This window comes from Amia ocellicauda, chromosome 17 (genome assembly GCF_036373705.1).
Source record: "Amia ocellicauda isolate fAmiCal2 chromosome 17, fAmiCal2.hap1, whole genome shotgun sequence".
Classification (NCBI taxonomy): domain Eukaryota; kingdom Metazoa; phylum Chordata; class Actinopteri; order Amiiformes; family Amiidae; genus Amia; species Amia ocellicauda.
The window spans coordinates 24,931,451-24,950,056 of NC_089866.1; the positions used below are offsets into that span (position 1 = coordinate 24,931,451).

The 18,606-nt window shown below is 45.1% G+C and overlaps 1 protein-coding gene across 6 annotated transcripts in view; it reads right to left on the reverse strand.

The window, feature by feature from the left end:
- The window catches only part of smtnb (smoothelin b), an 84,495-nt gene that overhangs the window by 6,676 nt on the left and 59,213 nt on the right, over positions 1-18,606 (reverse strand). For 3 of the 6 annotated variants that reach the window (XM_066689475.1, XM_066689474.1, XM_066689478.1), the window contains 9 exons: positions 10,405-10,578; positions 9,685-9,760; positions 8,776-8,808; positions 7,511-7,681; positions 6,637-6,696; positions 6,324-6,393; positions 5,526-5,696; positions 5,109-5,235; positions 3,807-3,958 (listed from right to left, as the gene is read on the reverse strand). In XM_066689475.1, the coding sequence (XP_066545572.1) occupies positions 3,807-3,958; positions 5,109-5,235; positions 5,526-5,696; positions 6,324-6,393; positions 6,637-6,696; positions 7,511-7,681; positions 8,776-8,808; positions 9,685-9,760; positions 10,405-10,578 (1,034 nt within the window). Of the gene's footprint in view, position 1; positions 172-3,806; positions 3,959-5,108; positions 5,236-5,525; positions 5,697-6,323; positions 6,394-6,636; positions 6,697-7,510; positions 7,682-8,775; positions 8,809-9,684; positions 9,761-10,404; positions 10,579-18,606 lie in introns of all 6 variants that reach the window. The other 3 variants (XM_066689476.1, XM_066689479.1, XM_066689477.1) reach the window with 3 other exon arrangements.

Here is an 18,606-nt window from a genome sequence, read left to right on the forward strand (position 1 = left end):
CCATTGTTTTGGGGGGTGCGACTCTAGGAGGAGTTTTTGGTTTTAACGAGCCCTTTCTGGACGAGGCCTCTGTAGAACTCCTGGATGTACGTGTAAACGCACTTCCAATCCGGCTCGCGCATCCGCACCATGTCGTCAACGTCCAGGAGCTGTGGACAGTCAGCCAGCTTCCTGCAGCCCGGCCACAGGGGAGGGATGGGAAGGGAGGAGAGGGGGCAGGAGAGAGAGAGAGAGGAAGAGAGAGCACAAGGGGAGAACAGTGGTAGAAAGGAGGCAGGAGCAAGAGGGGAAAATACAGAACAGGAAGGAAGAAGGGATGGTGGTTGACAGGGATGGAGAGGCAAAAGGTAGAATGGGAAAGGGTGAAGGAGAGAGTGAGGGTGGAGAGGACAGAGGGAGGAGGGGGACAAACGAGAGAGACAGAAACAAGGAGGGACACACAGGAGATGGCGGTGAGCAGCCAACGAGAGAAGGTGAGAGAGAAGAGAAGACACAAGAAACAAAACAAACATTAACATTCTCTCAGAGACATATCCATGATCGAACATGCTTCATGAACAGGTACACACAGGTCAAATGGAACGTCAGGCCGTGTCCATTCGGGTGCTCGCGGAGACACAAGACGGGCAGAGTTGAACAAAGGACACCAACAACAGCGCCGTACCACGGCCTTCACACGCCTCTTCGCTTTGTTTGTCCCAAAACGGAGGTGTACAAAAATAAACAAAACAAAATAAAATACATATATATATTATATATAATAATATATATACATAAATAAAAAATAAAGACATGAACATATAGGGATGCAAGGGCAATATGGGCCCAGACACAGACTTGCGATGGGAGCAGGGGAAGGGTGTGAGGGAGTGAGGACTGGATGAGACAAGGATGAAGGAGGGTTGGTGGGACTTTCCTTGCTTGCCTCTGACAGGATGTAGCCGATATGTACAAGGATATTCAAGATAGGCCAGACAACTGGCTGGTAGAATTTAAAACACATGCTCCGCCCCTACACTGAGGAAAGCATTAGCTTTCAAATGATCAGATCAGCTCAATATTCCAGGGTAGAAAATATAAGACAATAAGAATAAAAAAAGGTTATGGTTATTAAAAACAATAATAAAAAAGTCACATTTGCAGTCCCTTTACCACTTCTTTGAAGCTTCTGCATGGAAATTAGGCCTATGTTACACTCTCTCCCAACTGCAGCATTTATGGAAGAAATGCACTTAACCTAGTCTGCCATGAGACCAATACTTAAACGTAGAAACATAAAAGAGGTAACTGATCTGATGGCTGTTATCAGGCATTAGTCAATCTGTGATATCAGGAGTCATGCGTCTATCCTGGAAGAGGCAATAAGGTCACATGCAGGTGGGATGCTCTGGTGATTGATTAATGCTCCACTGCAGGTGAGTTCAAAGCAGACACCTGTGTGTCACAGGTCAAGGTTCAGAGGTCGGCTCACTGCTACCAGCAAACAGCATTCAGGACACCAAATCCTTTCCCTGCAAACCCAGTTACGTTCACCCTTGATGAACCAGAGAGGACTGAGATGGCTCTTTTGAACTGGCTGTAAAAACTCAGATCAAAGGAGAAAATAAATGCCTGCATCAGATCCCTGACTAACTCCTTCATTCCAAATGGTGTTCTGTATCATTTAAATCATCAGGCCTTGTAAATTCATAAAAATTAAAAACAGTGATTGCAGTGTTATTATGTCTTATGTAGTCTTAGTCTATATTATAGTCTTATGTCTATGTCCTCTGTGATGCCCTTGGGCTCTCATGGTTCAGAAGGGGAACTAGAGGCAGAGAAAGGGTTTGAGGCAGCCTGGAGAGAACAGGGATCACAATTCTCAGCTCACAAGGGACAGAGGAGGAACAGCGAGAGCGAGAGGAAGAGAGAGAGAGAGGGAGAGAGGGAGGGAGAAAGAGGGAGAGAGAAAGGGCAGAGGCCAGGATGGAGCCTTGTGCTCCTTCCAATCTCCACACCCCACTGAGGAGCAAAGAAGGGTTGGCGGGAGGTCCTTCGATTAGTAACTCTGGCAATGGTCTGAAGGATTAATCGCAAAAACTGTTTTTGTTGTTTTTTTTAGTACAGGACTGGGGAGGTAGGAGAGGCGGGAGTTTACAGCACAGGTTTAGGGGTAGGGTTGACCAAAGCAGCTCTTTATATAAAAGGGGGCCAGGGAGGGGGGGTTAGGCTTCAGGGGTTGCAGCAAAAGTCAACAGAGTTAATAGCTCTGACAAAGACAGCAGGGCACCTTCTTGGAGAGTAATGCTTGTCACACACTTTCCTGCAGGCCTATGGGTAGCCCCAGGAGCATGGGTAAGCATCTGCAGACGCATGTTGAGCAAGGCCTCCTGCAGCCACTAACTCTGGAAGTTTGCTTATTGCGAGCAGACATTTCCACAGCCAGGTTCTTGCCCTGCCTCGGCTCATTAGGTGTTGTTCCTTTCGCTCTTTGCGGTGTTGCTGGTTCCCCTCTCATTTCCCATCTGACCCCTGGCTGGTGTTTTGCAGGACAGTAAGTGGAGAATGAGGAGTTGAACTCACCCCACCCCACCAAACTCAGAACAAAGGTAACACCACCAAATAAGACCACGGAGCTCAGTGAGGCAAAACTCAACAGAAACCACGTTGTTCAAAGATGGGAAAAAAAAAAAAAAAAAAGGAACACGTTAAACGGCATTTCAATTAAAATTACACAATGGAGACACGCAACAAAAAAGGTTCTGCCTCTTGTGCCACAGCACAGAAATAGCTCAGTAATTCACTATTAAGTGGACAACTTTTGTGATTTAAGGAAACACTGGTTTTACTAGTCAGATTTCCCCTGGTTACAGAATGACAGTAAAGGAAGTGATAGCACTGCCTGCTTGTGTTATGTTTCGTGAAAGGTGCTGCTTGTGTTGCGGTGTGCAGCACAGTTGTGTGTTGCATTGTGCTGCGCTGTGTTGTAGTCTGTGTAGCCTCACACACATTGTTTACAGCTCCTGTGTGACTGTTTGCCGCCACTCCATGGTAACTGGCAGCACAGCAGTGCACTCGATCCAGCACAGACACTGGCCTGTCTCTCTGGATCAGCTCAGTTCAGAGAGGCGTCAGGAGCAGAAGCAGGGTGTGGAATACATCCAGATTGTCATAACACTGCCAGCTGGTGATATATATGCCCAGGGCACAAGCCACAGTGCTTCAAATCAGACTAGCTTCTGGACCAACACCAAAACCAGTATTTAATTTGTGTTTGCTTGATGGAGTTTTAAAGTAAACTGTGTCTCACTTAGCTCAGATTGAGGACTAGAGATGGACTTCAAGTATTCATACAAATATAGATTATTCCCATCTGACAAACATCACTAGACATATCTGCCTAGGGTTGTCATCTGTCCTAGTCCTATGAGCTCAGGAGTCCTTGGAAACCAGACAAATAAACACATAATGAACATGAGATCATCTCATTACTGGGGTCTTAACCACCTTAAAAAGAACACTAACTTTTCAGTACATCATAAACTCTCCCATGCCTCTTGTAGAAAGCTCTACCTGAAACATAACTAAACTTTGACATATTCAAAGGGAGAAAGCTTTCAAGAGCTCCAGACAAGACCCTTTCCACCACCCTGTTACAAGTTCTAGTACTGAAAATTGCATTTTGTGTGCCCCATATTACATTATAATTACCACCCACTGCAGATAAGGTCCCAGTAGGGGGCAGCATCAGCCATCTGTCCTGTACTGTCAGTACTGGTCTTTTCTGCCTGTACTGCATGTACTATTTTGCAGTGGTCGGTACTCACTCTGCTGAGTTGAAAGCCATCTCAAAGTTGTGCCGGCGGTTCTGGGGGGTCAGGGAGGAGTAGTCAAACGCATCGGGGAAGAAATTGTGGACCAGAGCGCAGAAGGCCATTCCATCACTCCAGCTGGACGAAAAGTTCTGAATGTCCACGTGCTGCAGAGGAGGGGACGGGAGGGGGACATTTCAGCCTCTCATGGGAGATGACCATGATGGTCATTGATATCAATATTGAGAAGAAAGATTGGACTGTAATAGTGCATTAAACTGAGTGGCTCCTTTCATACAGGGTTAAAATCCATTGCCAGGGGATAAACGTGTTAGTGAATACTCACCAATAGGGGCCATTTCAGCTGCAGTGAGGATTTATTTTAACCTTAATCTATAAATAAGACCCTACTAGTCTTAAAGCACATTACATGCCCAGATTAGGGAGGTAGCAATGTCTCTTGATTGCAGTGCTAAACTGTGCAGGTTACCTATGAAGTCCGGTTTAAAATCAAGTTTGTAGGTCTGCTGTCACACAGTCCTGAGATTAACTATGATCACTGCAATAGTTCTAAACTGTTTATCAGTGTTCTGGGGGATTAAACAAAAAAAAAAAAAAAAAAAAAAAAAAGATATTTTAAACATTCAAAGTTGCTGCAGGTATTCACTTTTATAATGAAAAAAACATGCAAAGTCAAGCATTTTCGTGCAGACTTTGGTTGTTATGCGTATGGAGAAATCCAATACCAGTACAATGTAGCCATTTGCAGCCTAGTACACATTTCTGAAATATAATTTAACCACAGCTGATACACATAGATATTCTGACTAATCTACATTAATCCAAGCAGGTCCTGTCATTAGTGATGATTTGTTTCTTTATTGTCTTCAGCCTGTTAGGAAATTGGCCTTCCCTTGCATACCCAAGGTTCCACAGTTGCAAGGAATCAGATCAAAACAAACTTGGAATCCAAAATTTGCCACAGTGAAGAAAAATTATGGTAATTGTGCAGACAAGTATGTTAATAATGGTTGTATAACTTTGCCATTTTGCTTGATTTGAAAGATAAGTAATTATGTCTGAAACTGTCAGCAAAATGAGTCCAGATTTTCTCTAGTTGCAGGATAAAGAAAAAAGAAAAACAAAAAAGAAAAAACAAACCAATTAGATAAAAATCAAGCCTCGTCTGCTGCCAACAGGAAATGACTACCACCTTAGCTAAGCCTATACAAATGTGAGTTATTCCGGAGAATGAGTGTAAGAGCTGGTTGTAAATCATTAACCCAACTGGCAGATTAATCAGGAAGGGGCACTGACCTCATAGCCCCGGGTCTTGGCGCGGCACCAGTCCAGCAGCATCTGTTTGATGGAGTTGGCGTTGGGCACACCGAAGCTGGACGAGCGATTCACCTTCACCACTCGTGACACCCCAGGGTTGCCCGGCCTGGGGAGAGGAGAGACTTAATAACGCAGCCCCGATGTAAACCCAACACAGGTCCAAACACAGCATCACTGTCCCAGTTCTGTGCTGTGATCTGTAACACATTTACCCCAGGTGGGGGAAGACGCAGCAAAAGGAGTTAAGAGGCAGCCGGTGAAATCCCAGCACCTGTCTTCAACCTCACTAAGTAAACGACCATTCTCCTGTTTGGGGCAACGGTGTCCAGACCTGATCCAGCTGTCCCTGTGTGAACCAGCGGATGCCCACTATGCAACACTCCCTCCCTTACTCACCCCCCGCCGCTCTCCTTTTCAAACTTCTCGATCATGGCCTTCCGGGACTGTGTGGCAGAGGTCTTGGGCAGCGTCTGGGCCTTCATCATCTCCTTGCGCCGCTCCGCCTGCCGTCGCTCCAATGCAGCCACCCCGCCCCCACGGGAAGAGTCATCCTCTCGGTCAAACACGCTGCAGAGAGAGAGAGAGAGAACAATGAAGAACAATGCAGAGGGACACACTGAAGTGTTGCTCTGCGATTCTTTCCCACTGAGCAACTTTGTGTAACATAACCAGAAGCCACAACTGAGAACCAAGCCGAACACAAAAAACAGAGCCGAGACCGCAATACCGGTAGAATGCAGATAAAGTGCAGCAGGAACAACCATTTGCATGATGAAGAGTGACAATACATCAATGGTTTTCTCAATCACACACTTCTGTCTGGGTTTCACACAATTGCCAAAAACTGTTATGAAAAATCGACAGGCAAACCACAAAACAAATTCACACCAAAGCACTGTATTAACAGCACTGAGGTTCAGAGATGCGGTCTGCTCAGCAGAGGCTAGTAACAATCTCAGCATAGGTACAAGCAACTGTTAAGGAAAGTATCCCTTTCAGGTTACATAAGACAGTTTAAAACAGTAACATAAGAAAAAACTGTTGAAAAGATGCCAACTGCATGCTGGGATACCCTGCCTGTTATATCTGTGCCAACAGTAGTTTCAGTACGAGGAATTTTCTGGTAGGATGCATGCTCGTTTCCTCTGAGGAACATTCCCTGGTACCCCGAGAACGAATAGGCTGCCATCTTACCTGCCTACTTTCTTGGTGGAGCTAGAAGAGGAGTAGGAGCTGAAGGTCTTGGTCTGAACAGTGGTTCCTTCTGCAGAGAGACACAGAACAGGCTATAACACTTGCTGCACCAAAGTTTATTTTTAAATATTTGTTTACTGAAATTAGACTCTCCCTTGTTCGAAGTATTTTGTTATTCTCGTTTCAAACTGCCCCCACAGATTAGCTCATTAAATAGATTAATTTATGATACAGGTGGTGAACCTCGAACCAATCCAATCTTTCCAGCTGTGAACTGTAAAAGACCTTTACAGAAAGTCCTAACCACACTCACTCTCATTCCTTTGGACATAGCTGGCCTCCACTGTGGTGCTGCGTGAGGACATGTTGTTATCTACAAAGAGAGGACACAGAAAGCATCAGTACTAGACACATGGCGGTGATGGACACTCCGGCTGGACTACTGTCTGGAGAGCAGGGTGTCCTGTTGACGCCCCTCACTCACAGAATAACAGCACACCCCTCCTCTGCTTTTATACCAGCCGATTGCTTTGTTTCTTTTAAAGAGTTCCTTATAAATGTAACTACTTCTGTTCTATGGATGCTTATACCTCCTGTACTCCCTGGCATGCAACAACTGCTAAGAAGTAAATAATAATGATACCAGTCAGAGAAAAGTCAATCAAAACATCATTCCTTCATGTTAGTTTTTTCTTTCCATTAGCTAAGCTTCAGTTCCCATGATAAAGGCCCTGTGTTTTGCATGACTTTTTTTTTTTTATAAACTATTTATTACCGTTATTATTTCTTAGCCGACACCCTTACCCACAGCGACTTTTAGTTTTGTATTTCAGTCATGCAAGATGCAGAGCCCTACTTACGATGACAGTTGACAGAATGTATATAATTGCAGATAATATACTTGAGTAATGCTCTATTGCTACACTAGTTTTCCTGGAATAAAGAACTGGAATTGAATGCATAACATGAGACTGAAAAAAAAAACTAAAACAAAGAGAGGATCTCCACAGGCAAAACCCACACTGGAGTGCCAACTTCTCAGGGAGGCTAGGAGAGAGGGGTGGGATCACGAACTGAAAAAAAATACTTCTAAAACGAACTACCGTGCAAAACCTGGGTGCTGTTGGCATGTCAATAGTGACACAGTGAAGCAATTTCGAGGGAGGGGAAGGGAGGCAGGGGGTTACCGGAGTGGGTGAAACGGTCGGTCTTTGTGAGCGAGCTGACTGTGGACCCGTCGGCCGATTTCTCGATCTTCTTCATGACGGTCTCCTCATGGTTGGGCAGCTTGACCTTCTTCTCTTCCTGTTTCTGCTTCATCTCCTGAATGCGAGTCTCCCGTTCCTTCTCTCGCTGGTCTGCAGTGAAAGAGGGGCGAGGGAGGGGAGAATTACTCAAGCGTACTGGGCTGAGTAAGACCTGCGGCACAAAGGAGGGGATGGTTTCGGAAGCCAGCCTGAACGCTGTCTTTTCATGGATTTGTATTAAATGTAGTGTGTTCACAGGGTCCTGCTCTTGGTTACAAAAATAAAATAAAAAAAACAATAATCTGTGCTCTTATGTTCCCTGTAAACTGGCCAGCCAACTGAAATGGTTTGTTCGAGAGAGAGTTAAGCAAGCATAGGTGTGCCAGGGCTGGAATTTCTCCTGTGGAAATGCTGACGTGCCCACAGTTTTTCCCTCTCAGGCAAATGGTTTACTGATTTCCCACATACAAATCCTTCACAAGGCAAAACCCTGCCTGACAAGAGTAGAGGAGTCTCATATTGGTTTAACATGGTGAATCCACACATGCACAGATCGAACTGTTTCACACACGTACACACTGTGACAGCACTGACAGGCTCTTGTGTGGGACAAACACACCTCTTGACATACCACATGAAGTCCCTGACCTCTGACAGACACATAATGACCTCTCCTCTGGATCAAAGACACCATCACTACTGTAAGGGTCAAAATGTTGACCACTGCTTCAAAATGCCCTTCCAGATAAATGCACGCACACAGTAAGACAGATAGGACAATCTGTACAGGCCTACGAGACTGCAAAGTCACCAGCACAGGGGCACACATTGCTTTGACCATTGTCTATTGCCCCCAAAACACAAAAGCAGCCTCACACAAACTACACAAAACACATGCAGTTCATTGCTGCCTTTCAACCACAAAATGGCCCTAGTCATAAAGCATTCTTCAGCCACCCTACAACCGCCACATATTTTGGAGAACAGAATTTTCATTGTAGCCTCAGAATTTTATCAAAACAAAAATGGAGCTCTAAAAGGCTCAATTGGTGCCCGTGAGAGTTTTAGGTGACACCCTAACAAAAGGCTAATGAACGTGGTGTGGTGAGAATTGCTTTATGAACTTGGCACCAGAACATGGCGGCATCCAGACTGGCGGCCCACACAGCAGCACAAACAGGAGCCACCACAACACAGCTCCATACCTATCTCCTCCGGTGTGCTTCCCAGCAGGAACTCTGGAAGTGAAGAGATGTCAGAAAAACACAGCGATCAAGAAAGAGAGAGAGTGTGAGGGGGGGTTATACAACCTGGTACAGAGTCACTGAGTCCCAGGGAACAGAGTTAGTGAGGCTAACAAGGAGGCAAGGGGGTCCAGTAATACACTGCGAGGACACAGACCCAAGGGACAGTGGGGAGAAGGGGACACTTGAGCCAAGGCCAGGGAGAGAAAGGGGAATCACAGAGAGGAGGCCAGAGGGTCACACAGGAACGGTTATCAGCACTGAAAAGGACTGAAGGGGCTGAAAAGGAGATGTGATAAGTCAAGTTAGCAGGAACGGGCACCAGGACAACTCAGTGGTAAATGGATTTGGTTTCAATGCACCTCACTTTAGAGGGACTCAATGGGCATTTTTTTTTTTTTTTAACAGTCAGTGTGGATTTCTAACAGTTTTATTTTTCTTTCCATCTTCAATATCACAATAAGCTGCAGTGGCTGTTTAACAATGAAGTGAAATTAGTTGATCAGGAAAAAAGGAAAAGGAACCAAAAAAAAATGTGCACGCCTTAAATACAGTTAATGATCAAGCATTTTTTACATATCCATAAATATTTAACTTGCATAAACTCTCCAAAAACTACTACCTTTTCCTGGCTACCTATTTTTTGCGTTCCTTTCTGAAGGCCTTAAAGAAAAACCTGCAGTAAAAGATCTTGAACAGGCTATCTGGAAGCCTACAAACATCTGCTATGATCTCAAGTACCAGCACTCCCCTTTCTATCAAAACAACTGAACAATGGACACCCCGAGAATCCAAGATGCTGCCTCGGGAGGCTATAATGCACTTCTTGTACGGCGCAGTGGTGCGAGGACCCGACTGGCCTTCACTCACCTCTCTTCTTCTTGCGCAGCTCTCTCATGGACGCCCGGATCATCTTCCTCTCCTCAAAATCGGAGGAGGCGTCCAGCTGTCGAGACAAAACACAGCTCAGAGCCTGAAGACGTGTCAGGAAGCTAAATTTCCAGGGTGCCAAACTATGCAGGGATGAGTTCTCTAGTCGGCCACAGATGTACTGGGCTCCTCAACTTTCCCACTCCCTAAAGTACTTAGTCTAAGGTCTATGACACTAAATGATAAATTTGTCTTAGTTTTCCCTTGGCAAGTTACTCTAGGATTGCCACACCACTTTCAGCTCAATTCTTTCCTGTTTTCAGACATTACATCACTCCTGCAGCTGGTAAATGTGACCTCCTTAGAGAAATGTCCCCTTACTATCTGTTTAACAAAATACATTTTAGTTGTGTTCTTCAGACCAATCATGAAAAATCTCAATTCATTCACATAACCAAAACCTTAACATACCCATACATGCATGCATACACATGCTGCAATTTGAGATGTTAAAACTCATAAAGTGAAGAGACTTCATAGGGGTCAAAAAGATCGATCTCAAATATCCACAAAAAAAAATGGCACACCTTCACAGGACAGACTTATTTATACAACGAAGTTCGGCAACATTCAAGATTTTCATATTGATTTGCTGACTTTACTGACACATTTTGGCCATTGCCTTCCAATGGGCAAATCAAAGAAATCCCTGGCCCTTACCATCTTGTCCAGCACTTCCTCATCCTCTATGGCAGCCAGCTCCTCCATGGTGAGTTTCCCTGGCTTCTCCATTTTCACTGCACGGGGATCCTCCGAACCGTTGGGCACAGCAGGGGCCTGGCTGGGGACCACCACCTCAAAAGGCTCTGCGGCCGCAACTGGCTCCATCTCCATCTGAGGGAGAAGACAAGAAGAGAGGAAGAGGTACAGAAAGAAAGAGTTGGATGTCATTTATTGGTGTCAGCAAACAGCAGGTCTGTAGTGTTAGGTGCATAGTAGCATATTTGTAGGCCTACTACTCATTGTTAATTGAATTTTGAACCCCTCAAACAAAAGGGGGTGTAAAATCTGCTCTAGTATCAGAAATTCAAAGACAGCAATAACATTAAAGCCTGCAAGAGCGGTACCCTTTCCACTCTACAATTAGTTATTTTAGATATGCTCCAACTACATACAAGATGTTAATCTCTGATGCTCAAGTGAAGCTGGGGAGGTGTTCAACACGCTCCGTGAGGCAGGTTTCACAAGCATCACGTCTGCAATTTCCGTGCTCAGTGCTGGGTACAGTTACACCGAGATCGGCCACTGACACACAGAGAAAGGTCCATATTAGGCAGAGTTGCACAGCTGTGTTTACAAGGAGACACTAGAGCACTGTGACCTTTCCAGGGGAATGAATGAGGCTTAAATGTTCCCAGAATCGACAGGCTGCCAGTCTTCCAACTCTTCACAAAAAACAATTAAACCCAAAAGAGATGGACAGGCAGGTGTTATACATTATAACACATTATATACATTATATATCAGGCTCAAGCTGGGCATGTTATCTGAACTCACATTGCTGTGCTCACATTTGCCCAGGATTTGATCTTGGTACAGATCCACTGTCATAAGTGAAGTACAATCATTTCAGGATCTCTGATCTCCTGTCCTGGCCATTATATCACAACTAAAATGTTATCACTGTGACAAAAACTACGTATTAAATCACTGTTATACACCCTGATGGGACAAAAGGCTATTTTAGAGAGTGCATGCTTTTGGCTTATGTTAAAACAACAACACAATAACCATTCCACCAGTTTTGATTGAGAGAACTTCATAAAGGATTTTCCATTTCTGCATATTTAAAGTCTTTTAATTTACTCAGTTGTCCTGCTCCAAGTTTAGGTCAGATACTAGGGTCCCCACAGCATGTGCGTTACATTTGCGAGTGCTGGCGGCCCAGCCCTGGGCTGTGTGGTCCCCAGTGAGCGAGCTGATCCAAGTCCAGCCAGGGAATCAATGACAGTGCGATGCTGCCCGCCGACCGCATAGGAATTTCACAAGTGTGCCAACAAACTCGACAGCCGGTCAAACAGTGGGCAGACTGTTCAATTTACCAATATTACAAGGAGGGTGGAAAAAAAAAACAGGATCTAACAAAACAGAGGAAAAGACCAAGTACATGGATGCCAGTGGTCTGAAACCCTGAAAAGAAAAACAGTGTATCAAATGTTCTTATGCACGCACTGTGTTGTATATAGTTAAAATACAACGCAGAGTCATGAGTGTTACTGGAACACAATAAGGTAGGAACAACTATAAGAAAATTAGAGGCCCACAGTGTTGCTTTGGAATAAAAGTGAACTATTTAAATGTATACTTCAGGATACTCTGCTTGCCAATGTGGCAAATTACATTGTTATTTGAAAGTTTTATTTGATTTTAAACAAGCTTTTCTTTCAAACCATGAACAATGAGCACAGTTATTATGGGAGGCCGGGGTTTCATTCTGTACTTGTTTTTATACTTTGTATATACTATGTTTTTGTACTTGATTGTGACAGTCTCAACTACCGAGTTCGAGTGGTTTACTGCATGTGGTGTCAGGAACCTGGGATACAATGGAAATAAGCAGGTTGTGTTCTTGATTTGAACTTCACTGTAGTCAAGTCCAGTCTCAGTTCAAGCCCCCATTCAATGCAACAGGTTTGCTTTGCACAGTGTATAAAACAGCCTAGATTTTAACAGGAGCACATGAGTGTGCTGCAGAGAAAGAAGTGGTATTGCTTCTGAAATGAATAATGAGGTACTGGTTGGATTGCTGTGTGGTGGGTGTGGGGGGAAGGAGTGCCAGTGAGAAATCACTTAATCTGATGAAAAATAATGCAACAGGATCCGACAGGCGCGGAACTGTAACCCCACGCTCCCCTCCTTCTCCCAGGAGCATCCTAAGCAAGGCTGAGAACTGGTGACCCAGAAGAGAGTCTAGAAGCGTCTCCAGTGACCCTGTGAGAGACTTGATGGCCCCAGAGCCTGCCTTGTGTCCGTAGAGAGGGCTTATGTAAGGAGCTGCAGACAGAGTGCACTATATATAGCCAGGCCGCACTGGCTCAGGCTAGTTTGTGTGGGGATGGGGGTGATGAAAACCATAGCCTACCGCCATGAGGGGATTGATTGCAGCCACCTGTCGGGGTTTTGAGGCAAACATTTTAGGAGGAATACCTTTCCAGACTAACTGAGCTCAATGTCAGAAAGGAAACACAAACAAAACAAAAAAGTGACAGTGCTGCTGAGCCCAAACGGTACGGCCAACGGATGCCTGGCCACCCGGAGAACCATGAATCGTGTTCCTGTGAGTCAGAGACCCGATTAGTGTCCAGTATCGTTCACTGTTGCTGTGCAGTGACCACCATCGCCAGCCTCTGTCCAACAGTGACAGTGTTGGCTGCCTGTGATTACCTGTAGAACTAGAGATTGCTTCCATTCAGATGTTACCCCAGGTCAATAATGTTCATAACCCACTCTCGACTGCCTACATCACTGCCAAACCTCTGCGCTACAGCAGAGAAAGTGGACAGTGGATCGCCAACTCCAACTGAGTTCCAGATCTTATATTAAAGCAGAATCGAATACCATCTCTGGGACAATGTCTGCCTTACCACTATGACAGCTACAGCAATTTAAACCCATTACAAGGTGACCAAGAGGGGCTGAAGAGAAATATGAAAGCCACTGACACACCTAAAGCAGTGATGTTGCTCGATTCCATCATGTCAGTGCCTGCAGCATAGCAGCGTCTCTGGCACCCTGCTGGGGGGTAAACAGCCTGGCTGCAGCCAAAGAGCTGGGTTGCTTTCAGAGCTTAGGACTTTAATCAGGAAGCTGGACTTTATCAGCTCAGAGGATGATAGCTACAGAATTAGCTCAGTAGTTCCTTGAGGGCCAGGGCCCATTTTGGCTTTCATCCCACTGAGTGCTGCATTGCGGAAGAGGAAGGCTGATTGCTCCTGATCTTTGTTAACTTGTTTCAATCCCCAAGGTGCAGCGTGACAATTGTCAATGTTTATATAAATGCTTTGCTATTGGCCAAAGTAACTCGATATGCGGGCAACAGAAAAGAAGAGCTTCCTTAAAATGCCTGCATAATAGGAAGCAAGCTTTGCTTCCCTGGCCAAACCTCTCTCCCACAACTGTGCCACACTGAGGGGAGTTGTACAGAGGAACAGTTAGGGGCTCTACTAACTGCCCTTCAACAGTCTTCATTCTCAGTGCTGAAAGTCTCTGATCAGTGGTTAACCAACTCAATGTGATTAGATCGATTTTTCACTGGATGGATATAGTCCTTCCAATAAGCAGAAAATATTTGAAAACCACAAAGAGCAATGGATGGGAAAAGGAGTGGTCAGAAAGAAGAACTGTAGAGGTCAAGACAGAAAGGCAACAAAAAAAAAGGTCCGATTTTTTCAGATGGGTGGTGGAATAACTAATCACCAAGGGTCATTTATCAAACTCCTGACAATACAGAATAGAGAGAGCACAATGAATCTAGGCAGAGCTTAATGAGAAGTTCAAGAACTGCCCTTTGTTTATTGGAAACCCTCAATTTTGATGAATGCTACTCTAACATTGGTCAAATAGGGAGTCAGGGGACAGATTTAGTCACAGTCTGTGTGCCCAGTGTCATAGTTGTGTAGACCCTTCTAGCTGGTATTTCTCAGATATAAGTATTGTAAAGAATGAACAAAAGATCAAGACATTTGAATACCAGCCAAGCGCGATAAGTGCTGAAGTTGAGATTATGGGAATTATGGGAAAACCTAAATTATTAAAGATAAACACACTGCCACTGCCTTATTTCTCAGATTCTGTATCTGAATAATTGAAACTGAAGCACAGGGGTTTCCAACATACAGACACTTAAACTCATCTTCAGGACAAGCATTACTGAAGTGAAAAAAACAGATTCCCATAAAAGAAACCAGGAAACAGTTTCTAATGGGGATACGAGAAAAAAAAAAACTGATACTGGTTCTTAAAACACATACTTAGAGACCAGCATTAAATTAAAACATTATGCTTGCATTTCTGAAAACAACTAACAAGTTAAATGTGAAAAGTGATTATAAAATTCCAACACTTCAATGGAATGCAAGACAACAACAAAAATAAACTAAATGAAATCACATAATGTATTTTTGTATTTAAATATCCAGCTTCTTGGTAGACAGTGTGTGATTGTACAAGTTCAAATGAGGTCCAATGGAAATGGATTTAAAAAAAAAAAAAAAATGAAACTTCTTTGTCCAGTAAGTGAATCAGCCAACTCTCCATTGATTTGAGGATGGAAACCCAACCCATTGCAATGGGAATTAGAATTTTACAGAGAGTGTTCTGAGAAAATGAGAACAGAAATTTATGAAGGAAGCCATGAAGCCAGGGACCTTCGCTAATCTGATTGTTGAAGGACCCCAGTGAATCCGCATCCACAGAACAGTGACACCGGCACTGATGAGGGACAGAGGGCGGGAGCTGGAAGGTGTGTATGTTTGGGGGTTTAACTACTCACCAAGCTGTTGCTGCGAGAGAGGGCCCCCCCACAGGAGGAGCGGCGGCGGGTAGCAAAGGTGGGTGGGTGAGGGACAGGTGAGGGCAGGCCCAGGAGCTGTGACAGGGCCTCTACCTGGCGGGCGAGCCTCTCCTGCTGGGCGCGCAGACGGAGGTTGTCCTCATGCAGGTCGTTGATGGCAGCCGCCAGGGGGCGCACCTGAGCGCCAGTCTCTTCAAGCCGGGCATCCACCCGCTTCCCAAAGGCCTGGAGATCGCTGTGCATCTCACCCACTGCGCAACGCAGCAGGGGCTCGAACCCGTAGCCACCCCTGCTGCCACCCTCCTCCTCCTCCTCGAAGGAAGGCTGCGGGTAGTTCTCACTGCCCGGTGGGGGAGCAGGCAAGAAGCCCAGATTGATGCCAGGCATAGCGTGCGGCAGGTTTCACTCAAACCCCCAAGCGATAACCGTGTCCCTTCGTACTGCTTAGTCTGATCAAGACTGGACCCTGACAGAAAGAGCAGCTTAGTGCTGTTGTCAATATGAGAAAGCAGGTTTTAAGTGTTCACTTCAGTAAGTGTAGAGGCTCCAACACAGCACTAGGCTCACTCTCATACCCCCTCTTTAAATGCCTTGAAAATCTTCCCCTTTCATTTGTCCAGCCCCCCGGCCAATCACAAATGGGACTCCTGTTGCCAAGGAAACTCTGGTGTGTCCCCTCCCTTCTGAGTTGCCACCCATAAGCATCCCCATTTATCAAAAGGGCCTCCTATTATTTCAGCACAGGGATTGTAGCTTGAAAGAAGGGTGTTTCTGTGTGTTGGAGGGGGGGAGGTTAGACTGAAACAATTCAGAGCCTATATTTAGTGTCCTGTCCTTCACACCTTGGCTGGAACGCAGGCTGCAATGGGAGGGAAGGCAGGAGACGGTCCAATTCGCAGAGCTCCCGGTCACATGGCCACCCTGCAGTCAATTGGGAATTACACCCCTTGAGACCCTCAATTCTCCAGAGGACAGCAGAAAGGGGAAACCAAAGATCGACCGTGGAATGAACAGACCTGGGCGATTGGCAGACGATAGGCTGACAGAACCTCTTATGGACCCACCACAACAACAACAGTATTAGTATCCTAAGGAAACTGAAGTTTTATTTTAGCACATTCCAGAGTTAAAATGAAACCAACCCTGGTGGCAGCAGCTTTGAAATACCAGAGCTGGATAAGGTCACTGAGTGAGACCAGATGAATGTTTTCAGGTTGGGTCTGCTTGTATTCCCCATTGTTATACCATTCACCTTGTCTAAATATAACCCCGTGGAATACAAGTGCTGCTTTAGCGAACAGGTGTTGACATCAGCAGCTTGTGGGGAAACAGCGCATTAAGGCGGACAGAACAACCCGATCACTAGAAAAACAAAACCTGGCAAACAGCAGTGGAAATTCAATTCTATTTTAGCCCACTAAACACACAGCACCCTTTGTAACAAACTGCCACAGAGCTTACAAATATACACATACAAATTTGGCAAAATACTAAAGATGGCACAAACTTGTAATAACAATTAAAAAAAAACTAACAGAAAAGCAAACCAAATCATAATATCCCATGTTTGTGCCAGATTTCAAGATCATGTGTGTTCAGTGTTTCTCACATTGGTCAAGAGGCATCTTTGCAATCCCCATTTATATCAAAGACGGCAAATGTGCTCAAAAGAAGTACCAAGTTGGATCGAGCTGATACTGTACAGTATAGGTAGTTGTACTGCCCCAGGATAGAGGAACACAGATTTCCAAGGATTTAGGAACTAGGATCTGTCCTGAAATAGCACAGCTAATCAGGGAGAAAGTAGGTCAGGGCTGGGCAGGTGGTGTGGTCCGGTCAGGGTGGTTGGGGAGGCACAGTGACTGTGACACACTGTGATTGTAAAGCTGGCTCTTGGATTTGTTTTTCTTTTTTGGATGGAGTTCCATCAACCTATATAGTGCAACTTTTGTGAACTGACCAGCTGACCCATGGCAGTATCCCAGAGATAATTTAAAAAAATGTCAAATAATAGATATTCAATATATTGTGGTGCAGTACCGGGAGGGGCACAAAATGGCTGCCCTGAAAGGCACTACATTTCCCAGAAGCCCTGGGGGGATGAATCCTCAATGGGGAGCAGCTGACATGCAGGGCTCTCAGGATTGGCCAGGCTCCTCAAGGCAGGAAGCCAGCATGCATTGGGGTTGGGGGGTACAGGAGTTGAAGAGGGAAACAAAGGAAAAGACGACACTGGTAATTTACCTTTTAACTGGTTGTTAAGTCTTTTATTTGTGTTTAGAGACAGACCTGTTTAAAGTATAGTTACAGCTATACTTGGGTATAGCTCAAGAGAAGTCGGGGTTTATTTTGATTGTTTTGTCAGTTTTTGGTTTCACCCCAGCACTGTATATAATGCCTGCTTGTGTGTGTAACTGGTTCAGCCTATAATGAATATGAATGCCCTCAAGACTGCTTACTACCAGAAGATTATCGTGGCCTTGGATCCTTCTTTGGTTAAAAACAAAGACTATTGAACATTTCCATCTGAATCACAGAGAATTCTCTTGTCCAGTAAAAGTCTCCTTGCACAATACAAGTTGAAACAGCTGTGGTCTGTGATCTCGATCTGCTTGAAAGTAAATAAGCGCCTCAGCTTCTGAACTCAAATCCACAGTTCGTTCATGCATACGGCTGAAAAATCGCTGACAAATGCAATTAGGAACTGGAAAGTGTGAAGCGGATACTGCAAACATCTAGCAGCATCTCAGTTATGATCTGACTGTGAACCCATCACCCCTGAACCTCTGGTTAGAAGTCCAGAGCTCTGAGCCTCTACTTCACAGTGCTGCCCCAAAGCCACCTCTCCAAGGCTGCCAGGGCTTCGCAAAAGGAAAGCAACCCAAACAAAATCGACCTGAGAGGAAGATCTCGGTCAATTATGGAAGGGTGTCTTTCAATAGTCTCTCAGTACACAGAAGGGAGCCCCATCCCAACCCCAAAAGACAAAGCAGGAGTTCAAGGGTTTAATTCTTCCAAGCATGTACAAACAAATGCCAGTTTTGTCTGAAACATCTAGAAAGATGTCAAATTCAGACTACTGTCATCATGCAGACCTCAACGTCAGGGTAAGGCCCAACATTAGCCCCAAACATCTTGGAAGATACTCTAACCAATCCGACCTGAGCTAAGAGGATCTGAGAGAGAGAAACTACTTCAGGCATTCAGAGACTATGTGTGGGCCAACTTCCTGTTACTCATTCAATTGCCCAGCTCCCCTTACATCCCCCCCCCCCCAAATTACTTTCACGGTTCAAATCTCTCCACACTTGCTGCTCTTTCCCAGCCACACGGACGCAAACTCTGTAACA